The sequence below is a fragment of the Salvia splendens genome, chromosome 12, assembly GCF_004379255.2.
Source record: "Salvia splendens isolate huo1 chromosome 12, SspV2, whole genome shotgun sequence".
Lineage (NCBI taxonomy): Eukaryota > Viridiplantae > Streptophyta > Magnoliopsida > Lamiales > Lamiaceae > Salvia > Salvia splendens.
In genome coordinates, this window is record NC_056043.1 from 1,262,390 (window position 1) to 1,273,072 (window position 10,683).

Sequence of the window (10,683 nt, forward strand, 5' to 3'; positions counted from 1 at the left end):
TTTGTTAGTAATTATTGAATTTTATTGTTTATTTACTATAGGGACATCAAGTACAATAAGCTGATTATTCGATTAGAATGGTAATTAATGAGAATCAAATGGTTTATACACAAATTGAATGAATTCTTTCATCAATTTGGATCAACCATTTATCTAATAATTTGGGAATAATAACACTTCGGTAAATTGTGATTGAAAATATATGATTCTAGAAATTTTCGTGCTTTAGCTTACACTAGTGCTCTCTTAGGGCACTCAGAACGCGACGTTTAGCACACGTTCAGTTGGAATATGATGGACGTTAGTCGTGTTGCAAGTTAGCTTTCCAGTGGAAGCCCGCGACTTCGAGCCATTTCATATGCAAGCGTGCACTACACTCTCTCATCTCGACTAATAGCGTGGCGCGTGTTAAGCACCGCTAGCAAGGGGGGGGGGGGGGGGTTCTAATTTTCGACCAATTGTTTTAGTATAATTACTTTGTCTATGTAAATCAGCACTAGCGAGACAAAAAAAAAGGCTACTCCTAATGAAAGAAGTGACTTCAACAATGGTAAAGGTAACTTCTACCATAAAGAAGTAACATGAACAATTGTGGTAAAATTAACTTCTACATGTGTTGTTGATAGCTCATGTGATCCAAATGAGTAATTCAAATTAAGGAATAAACATAGAAACAACGAAATATTTTTAATTCATTACGAAGAGAATATTTCCAAAATATCCACCAATCAACTAGTTAAACATTATTGATTGTAACATAGATTAAATTAGAAAAAGGCTATTTTGTTAATCTTCAGTGACAGAGATCTAGCTGGAGTCCAAGGGTACAACTATACCTCAATATTTTTAACATTATTATATAATTATTAATACATATAATTGTTTATTACCAAAACTAATGAAAATGCCCAACTTTTATATAGTCAATCTATTTAATTTAACAATGATTCATATTAGAAATTATAAAAAAAAGATAGAACAAAGATAAGAAAAAGGAAAAAAAGTCAATGATTCTTAGACTTCAACCGTTGCCTCATTTCTGCTCCCGCCACTCAGACTTCGAGGCTCCAAGTCATTGTAACTATTTGTCGAACCAAAATCGAAAATCTAGAACCTCCATTGGTAATCTTGTACACAAATATAAATATAATCTACAGTAATTTATATCACAATGCAAATTAAAATACTGTAAATGGAGTGAAAAATGAGGAAAGCCGGCGGTTTTTACCTCGTGGAAACCAACGATTTTCCTATAAATACTACCACAAATTATTTATGACAGATACAAAATTATCTCACACTATTAACTTGATAATCTTATAGTTATAAGCTAAGATCAAATGGCTAATTACAGTAAGGCAACGGCTTTTCTTAGTGTTGCAGTTTTTCTTCTTGCCCTTGTTTTAGTGCATGTTGCCGAAAGTCGAGTGCTTCCCAAATGTAAGATTCTTTTATTTATTTATCTAATTAAATTTACATGGTTCAAATGTCAATTATTTCAATTAGGTATATGTACATATATCTTATAAAGTAACTAACCCACCAAATACATAATTAGACAAGAGAACATCTCAATCAATGTTGCATGAGCCCTTCCTCACCAAAACCTCTAAGAAAATGTGACAATTAGCTGTTGTGAAAGTGACTCATGTTATGAACAAAAGTTACATTTGTTGTTTACATGTGTCAACTTAGTAGAGTGATTAATGCCAGAGTTCGAGTCCACCGATATAGTAAAAAGTAAAAAATGACATTTGCTATAAACATAAACGTAACCAAGTTTGGACACTTCTTGTGATTAAAAATGACAGTTGTAAAAAACTAAAGTGACTGTTGTTTATGTAAAACGAACAGTGTTGATAGATAAAAGATATTCTTTAAAAAAAAAATAGACCTCGATAAGGTCCGACCCGAACATAGAGGAGTGCACCCTAGTAGTACTATTTATCAATGACTCAGTATTAGTGTTATTGCTTAGATTTCGAATGTATTTGTGAGTCCTTTGTGGAAGCAGCGCATATTCTCATATCGCCAGAATGACTTAATTTTATTCCAGAATCAGCTCAAAATGCCATGGCAACCAATCGTTCTTAAGTTTTTTTTTAAGTAGACATCAAAAAACATCGCTTTGGGAGTTTTTTTTAAAAATTAATTTTATGAAATTATAGTTTTACCTTTAATCAAACTAAAAAATAACATTTTTCCCTCTGAAATTATGTTTTGGATCCGCCACTACTTCATGGACACGTCTAGCTCTTTCAATTTCTATAATTATCATGGGGTTACGTGATTTAATTAATTTGACTAAGCATTTGAGTATAATATTTTGTTGGAATTAATTAAGCAGCTGGTGATGGCAAGGCAAAATCAATTCTAATCTGCACTGAGCCATATGGAGCAGCAGATGGTGACACTTGCTTCAGCATCACAAAATCCTTCAATCTCACCACTGATTTCTTCACAGCCATGAATCCCAACCTCGACTGCGACAAGATCTTCATTTCTCAATGGCTTTGTGTAGATGGCTTCTCTCTCTAGATTTGGTTTCATCCATTTGAACCACATCATCATGATGATGATGGAGAATTAAATAAATGTGATTTTCAATAATAAGTGTTTAGGGTTTCGTCCCTTTGCTTTTGTTTTAGTTATGGTCTGTACTGGTGAGATTCGAATTCGAGACCTTTTTGCTGTAAGTTGTCTGTTTCGCCCGGCGTCTGGTTAGGGCGTCGGGCCGAAGGGACTGAATAAGGGCTTAAGTTATGTTTGTTGTTGATTAATATAAAGCATTGTTGTTATAAGATGTCTATTTGTGTGTTTGTTAAGTTTGTGTAACATTTTTGTTTGGCAAAATAAGTACTATGTGAATGTCAGGAGAGTGCTAGTAGATATTTTATGAATTAGAGTGGAATATGGGTTGTCATGCATTATATATGTGGACCTATCACTGTTTTCAATAATCTATAATGGTCAATAATAATATAGAAATATCATTATAAATTATTTTGTATATGTATTTATATAGGAGAGGGGGAATGATATGCTACATACCTTATGTGAGCACCACTCTCGTTTGACACACGTTTAACGTTGTTTGTTTCAATTTATTTATTTAGTTTGATTCTAATACATTAAAAAATATTATTGTAATTTTTAATTTCAAAAAATTCATAAAAATCAAAGCTTGATTTATTATTTTATTCATTTATTTGAAATTATAGAGAAAACGATCAAATCGAGCTTTGATTTTTATGAATTTTGTGAAATTAAAAATTTCAATAACATTTTTTAATGTATTAGGATCAAGCTAAACAGATAAATCGAAACGAACAACGTTAAATGCATGTCAAACGAGAGTGGTGCTCACATAAGGAGCCCACATAAAGTACGTAACATATCATTCCTCTATAGGGGAGTATTGTCATGAAGAAGAATTAATTATTCTATACTCCTAATTATACAAGATTTTTTCGTAATGATTAAAGAAAATTATTTGAAAAGACAATTATCTAGAAACTTCCAATGATTGTCCTATAAAATGCAACTTCTACCATTCTAGGTCAATGCTACATCAAAAGTTAAAATTTACTAGCATTATAATTATTCATATAACATGGTGTAACTAGAAAAATAACTTCTTTAATAAAAAAAAGAAAAATAACTTCTCATTGCCACATAAACACAACACCTTTTTTAATATTCACCAACTTTTGACGTATACTATTTTTCTTTATTGTATTTTCATATTTTACTAATAAATTTTGATTGATATAGTACATTTGATTTAATTTATAATAAAATAAAATAATAGAAAGTTTTTTATAATTAAATTATATAATATTCTCCCATTCCACAAGAGTGCAATTTACCATTTTTGTAAGTCCCCTAAGAATATGTCGGTTCGTTTTAAGAAACTATCTTTTATATCTGTTGGCAGTGACATAGTAATTAATGGTGTATGAAGTAATATAACTGGCTAAGACATCTTATTTATAACTTGTCCTAGTAATTTGCCATCAAAAGACTAACATACTGATAATCAAAATGTTTGTGGGAAATGTTTGAGTTTATTCAAAAATGTTTTAGAAAATTGTCATAATAATCAAAATCAATTTCCAAACGAATGCAGGTTATATTTATGAAGAATATAATTCAATTCCACTATCATGTGTGATATTTTACTAGAACGGCTTTGCCGGCAAAACATTTCATTAATATACATATTGTTGGTCTGATCGAAATTATTTATATTCATCAATTAACATTGTTACCAAACGGCACAATTAAACATAAATTTCACTTTGATGTGGCATATGTAACAATGTGATTTTTATCACATTTGTTTATTCCATAGATTAACAATAATAATAAAAAAAAGAATTCCAAAAAGATGGTGAAAAATATCCGGCAACATTAGTCATTAGTGCATGGAAATCACGTTAGTAATTCTTGTCATCATCTCATAAATTGTAGAATGATGCTAAGAAACCTGTTCATATAAGATTTTAAACTAGCTATGGATGATTATTAAAATAGAAAATTAAAGTATTATTTTAACATTAATTAATATTACTATTTTATACTATATATTTACTACAATGAGTTTGTGTAGCCGGTCATAAACATCAAAAAGTAATTATTTTAACATTAATTAAAATTTTAGTATATGTATATTTACTAAAATAAGTTTGTGTAGCCGATCATAATGTGCCTCCATAGTTTTATTATAAAGTATAATTTTAAATAGAAATATTAATCAATTAACATTAATGGATGGTCATATTCCAAATGTCCACAATATGCACACTATATATTTAATTAAAGATCGATATTTTCAACGTGTTAATTTCTTCTTATAAATACTCACGGAAAACACACTTAAAGCATTCATCACTACTCAAATTAAACATTCATTTAAGAGAGAGATATCATTAATTAGAAATTAATGGCTCATCAAACTAATAATGCTTTCTTCAAATTGGCTCTCGTTTTCACTCTTTTTCTTATGATTTCTACCGCTGAGAGCGTTAACCGCGGCAGTAAGTTTTCCTTACTTTAAATTAATCTCCTCATTGTTACTACGTAAAATTACTGAATTCGTTGTGTAACTGAATAATCTCAAAACACATTTTTTTCCACCGCAGTTAACTACACAACGATCATCGGTTTTTTATTGAAATTATTGAAATTATTTCAATAATTATCCGATCATCGGTTTTTTATTTATCGCAATTTATAATTTATAATAAAATTACGCAACCATGCAATTAGGAAAGACCGTCACGCCCTACCTTCAGCTCAGCTTGAAACACGATTCTCGAAACTTTATTTCTTAAGAGACCATTTTTCGCTTTGACTCTTTACTCTCTCTGGTGAGTATGTAATGAACTATTCTTTCGTCTTTTACTAATAACTCCCGCTTTGATCAGTGGGATTCAAAAAGCAAGACGCGGACGCAGTTTGCAACTCGGTCCATGGACAAGTGAGTGGTGAAACATGCACAAGTATTGCCCAAGATTTCAATCTCTCTCTTGATGATTTCTTGGCCATCAATCCCAATATCAACTGTGACTCGGTCTTTGTTGGCCAATGGCTCTGCGTCGATGGATCTGCCTAACTACTATCAACAAATTTCATCATATTTTTACTATCTTGATAATAAATGTGACCTATGTCTTATGTTGTCTTGTTTTCACTTCTTGCTTTTCTTAGTGTTCTTTCTTTGGATTGTGAGTTGTTTGTAATTTGTTTGATTCTTGTTGATGCCGTTTTGGCGGGAAATGTATCACAGACTACGAAAATTTCTTGTTGTGTAGCGAAGTTTCTTTGTTTTTTCGTGCAATTTCGTGGTGTATTTACCTTTAGAAAGTGTGTGTGCTCAACGACACCGGGGGTGTTAAACGTGTTGGAACGAGTCGTAATCCACGGTGAAGTCTTCACTACCACCTATTTTGTTATGTGGTGTGGACTTGCAATGCACCTTCTTGTTTTTCGTATCGATTTTGTAGCATTCGGCTTCCTTGAACTGAACACCGAACTTTTTCTGCAAGAAACAACGTAAACAGTCTCAGTTTCCGTTTTGGTCTGTCCGCCAAAATTAGTATTTATGGAAACTTTTTCACAACTTTTTCTCGTTCTCTGTCTTACTTTGCCCATTTTTTCTGTTTTTCTATCATACTTTACCAATTCTGCATTAATATCAGTATAGTCCACAAATGTGAATGTTTTTTGTGGGATGCTACACTAAACGCGATGAGCTCACCTTTGTAACGATGTTGCAGATGGGCTCGACAATGCTGCGAGCCTCCACGGTGCCATTGGTGACGCTCGGAAGCAAAGGAGTGAAGGCGAAGTAGTTTTTTGGAGAGACAACCTCAACTTCAAGACAAGGATGTTTCAAGCCTTTGAGAAAGCTAGTGCCGGCCCAACCGGTTCCCAGCACCACCACCTTCTTCTTCCTGATGTGGGCCCCACCGGCATCCGCATACGCTGTTCTTGCCGGACTACTGTTTGAGCATGCCAGTAGCCCTTCACCACTTCACAACCACTCTCCACATTAGTAAAACTGAACATGTGTATTTTGATTTATTGACGTTACATGTGCATGTGTAAAAATTAAAAATGTGGCTAACTATGTCATTTTAATTTATAAAATTAAAGACATTATTTTGACTAGGTGTATTTTCCGTTTGTCATATGAGACTCAATTTTCCTCAAATCTAAGATCAGGAGACGATTGAAGAAAAATACTAGTACTAACAAATTATGATATAATTGTTCATTTTTTAAAGTTACGGGTTTGAACATCAAACCTTTAGCCATAAAAGTAAATAGTTTCATCGTTTACAAACATAACAGTACATGAACTTGTGACCAATAAAAATGAATAAAAGCTTAAAAAAGCCATTAAAAAAACACAAACCTGACAGTAGAAATTACAAGCAAATTATAGAGATTTGGACGGCTGTAATAAGCCTCCGAAGCTTTCTGATAAAATCTGTATCCACTCATTGTAAGAACACAATCTTCTTTACTTTTTCAACTATTTATACATCTTTTTTATGTACTATAAATGTAAGAATATTTGTATGTGTGAACGAAGGGAAGGAATCAATAAAGCAAAAAAAAGGAAACTAACTAAATTAGTTATTTTGGAGTATTTATTTTAATTAGTGCAAAGAGAATAGCTCAGTTCCCTATTTTTGGGGGAAATATCAGCCTCGGCTAGATCTGTATTTTTCAAAATCTATAGATCAAATTATTTTAAAAATTCTTGTTATAAGGGAGTAAAATTAATGTAAATTAGAAGTTTTGTTAAATTTAAAATTCTACACTAAATTATAAAAATCTTTATAAAATGCTAGAAATATGTCCATGGTGATATGTGATTGATTAATTGTTGTTTATGTACGATATTCTCTAGTGGTAAAACGGTTAATACCCAAGCCAAAGATCTCAGACTCAAGTCTATAACGATAAAGCCTTTAAAATTTGTATTTGGTTGTGATAAATAGGAGGGGATTTTCAGCTTCTTTTTTTTTCAATCTGATCAATGCCTAATCAAATTCAAGATTTAAACAACATTACTAATAAAAGGAAATCTTTCAGTGATCTAAACAATCATCCATGTCAAATGCCGGTACCCGGCCCAGTTCGCCGCGACTCGAACGCCTATCGCCAGCGCAGCGAGCAGCAATGGAACCGGGGCACTTTCTATAGCTCGGGTGCCCGCATCGTCCCTTGCGCCTCCCGAGCTCTGGGCGTGGTGGAAGACAGCCAAGGCCAAGTAGGAGCCAATCACGGCGACTCTGATCCACGGCTCGCCCACGGCAGCCAAAACCGCGGCAACGGGCAGTGCGGACGACACGTAGTCTCTCTTCTTCGCAAACCTAGCAAAACAGAACATGCCCACGAGCAGCGTCCAGAAGAAGAGCTCGGCGACGTAGTTCCTGACAGCAGCGAAGCCGACCAAGCCGGCCAGTGTGAGGAGATAAGGCTGGCTGTTCACGGAGTCCGGGGAAGCAGCCTCCGCAACGGCGAGCACGGCGGATGTCAGCACGATGATTTGTGTCAGCTCCGGGATTGGAGCGTACGCGACTATGCCGGAGTAGAAGGATCGGATACTGTAGAAGGCTGTCTCCACTAGGCGGATTGTGGAGGTGAGGGGATCTCCGATGAAATGGAATACGAAGGCCAACACCAGCTTCGAGATGTAACCCGAGAACCACACTAGAGCCCCGAGAGCCTTTCTCCAGTTCGATAGTTCCCACAAGACGGTTCTCCAAGCATACAGCAAGAACGCCAGCACTGGGAGAAAATGATGTCGAGACATTATCAATGGCGTGTAAACGTCAAAATCATTCAACGGAGAATTGCATCGGAAGTTAAGAAAGCATTTAAACAGTTTAGTGATCACAAAGGATAATATGACACTCAAAACAGAAAGAGAATAGACGAAATTTCGCAATACGTATAAAAAGCACCGACAAATAGAGCTCCGAAACACTAAAATTTTCTCCTGCACGAGACCTTACAGTCCGTGCACCTAGACATTACCATCTGTAGTTCATGTATTAGATAAGAAATTTGTCGGGACATAAGAAAAGACGTTTATTTGGAAGAAAACGTGAGTTTGTGACAAGAACTCGAAGATCCTTTTATGTTTCAACACCTCCACACTTCAAACTACAAAAGACAGATCAACAACACAGCAACCCAAACTACATTGTCCTCTACGGGAAACTAGACGGATACTATTTCAGAAAGATGACAAAGTTTAGGCACCAGTAAAACTCGCAGCTTCATAAGCATAAAACAAACAAAAACTGTAGAAAAATTGAGTCTTTCCCTTTGGCAGATTCCAAACTAAGTTGTATTGTATCATGATGTAACTATGTAAGCATCCTAAAACCAAAAAAGAACTATAAACAATGAAAATCTTGTAAACATACAAAATCCAAAAAAAATCTAACGAAACTGAATGAGCACTCAACCACAAAATCCGATCTTATTATGGATACCCAGAGTTGCAAGTCGAAATATCATCCTACGAACTAGAAGATCGAGCAGCTCCTCATAGCATAGTCGGAAAAATAAAGATCAGCTTTGGTAGTAGGGTTGTTTCGATTAGTTACCTCGTCCATTTTACCCAAAAACTTCAGTCCCACTAAAGAAAGATTATAGTGAAAATTATGAATCTTTAGCTCAACACAGAACTTGATTATACCCCTCACATTCTCTACTACTCCCTCTGTTTCCACTCTAACTAAAACATTTTCCTTCCCCTTTGATTTGTCCCACGCAAATTGAAGCATTTCCTAAAATGGAACCACTACTCCCTTCAAATTTATATCTTCTTCTCACTTAACTCACAAAACAACGATGCATAAAATCCATTGTTGAACTAGAAATACGTCACTGAGAGTGGAACAGAGGTAGTATTTAACAATCGCACATACGGAAATTTCATCTATTTTGCTTAATAGAAAAAGCATCCATTGCATATACTCCCTCTATCCATCCCACTCAAAGCGACACATTTTCTTTTCAGGATGCCACACATTTCGTAAAATAGAAACACCAATCTATCTCCTTTATTCCCTCAAAGTCCTTTATTCGCTCTCCGTTAACTCAGAAAACAACAATGCATAAAATCCCGTTAGCTTCAAGTCATCTTGAAGCTAAATAAAGCAAAAACAACAACAACCACAAATCAACTCCAAAATCAAGAATCCAATCATAAATTCACACACATTTCACACACACATAGAAAGAAGCAAAAATAATTAATCTTACCAATGAGCAAGGGCCATCTAACAGGCTTATCAGGGGCCTCCTTAGTCAAATATCTGAATCTCTCTGGCATACTGCTCTCTCCACGAATATCCTTCTCTTCATTCTGAGCTTTTACCACAAACCCACTTCTATTTGCTGAAAACCCATCAATGGATTTCCCGAATGAGCCGTAAAAGCAGTGGGAAATCTGGATTTGTGTCAAAGGCTTCGCCTTTTTGGTCAGTGGCGACGGGAATTGAGTGTTGCGGTGACGAAATTGAGGGGAAATTTGAGGCTGGGAGAGCTTGATTGGGGTTTTGGAGAAGAGAGTTGAGAGCGCGGTCGACATGATTTGAGGGGTTTGGGGATTTCAGAGGATTCGGAATTTCGCCATTGATGAATTTTGGTGACGACGGTGAAGGATAGGGGTTTTCGAAGACTCTGCAAAAGAGATTAATTTTAAAAGTTTTTTTTTATTTTTTTTGAAAGAAAAGAAAAGAAAAGAAAATGAAAATAGTAATTTAATAAAAATATTTAAATTATGCAAAAATAAGAGAGTAAACTGTTGAATAAATAATGGAAGATTTATAAAAGCTGAAAATAAATTATGATGGACGAAAATTTTGCAATTATCACATATTTCCTTTACCGGTGGCCAATTCAAATATGTGGATAAAATGGTATTAGGCAAAACGCCAATGTTTAATTATGTTTGAAACCAAGTTTATCTACGTATTTTAAATCGGTAGCACATCAATTTATAAATTGCTAGAAAGAGAAGAATGTAATAATTCTGATTTTTTTTTCGTGATTACTTTCTAAATTTTTAGAAGTGGAAGACAAACCAGAGTTTGAACATTTTTTGTATCTTAGTATTTGATAATTTAGCCAAAATAAAATGATGAAATA

General features: G+C 34.3%; 1 protein-coding gene and 1 long non-coding RNA gene across 2 annotated transcripts; one reads left to right on the forward strand and one right to left on the reverse strand.

Moving 5' to 3' along the window:
- Window positions 1–1,330: 1,330 nt before the first annotated feature.
- On the forward strand, window positions 1,331–2,825 carry LOC121758531. Its single transcript, XR_006041500.1, has 2 exons — window positions 1,331–1,440; window positions 2,348–2,825. It is a non-coding gene; the product is annotated as an uncharacterized LOC121758531 (long non-coding RNA).
- A 4,696-nt stretch (window positions 2,826–7,521) lies between these two features.
- LOC121759681 lies at window positions 7,522–10,222 on the reverse strand. Its single transcript, XM_042155350.1, has 2 exons — window positions 9,796–10,222; window positions 7,522–8,307 (listed from the first exon to the last, which is right to left on the reverse strand). Exons 1-2 carry the CDS (start codon window positions 10,121–10,123, stop codon window positions 7,613–7,615), a joined length of 1,023 nt encoding a protein of 340 aa, XP_042011284.1. The 5' UTR covers window positions 10,124–10,222; the 3' UTR covers window positions 7,522–7,612.
- Between the last annotated feature and the right edge of the window lie 461 nt (window positions 10,223–10,683).

What these genes read in the sequence shown, in the direction of transcription:
- LOC121759681 (XM_042155350.1), bottom strand. Translation starts at nt 10,123, where the DNA reads ATGTCGACCGCGCTCTCAACTCTCTTCTCCAAAACCCCAATCAAGCTC. An exon ending in TAGATGGCCCTTGCTCATTG is followed by an intron (nt 8,308 to 9,795) that starts GTAAGATTAATT and finishes ATTTTCTCCCAG; the next exon opens with TGCTGGCGTTCTTGCTGTAT.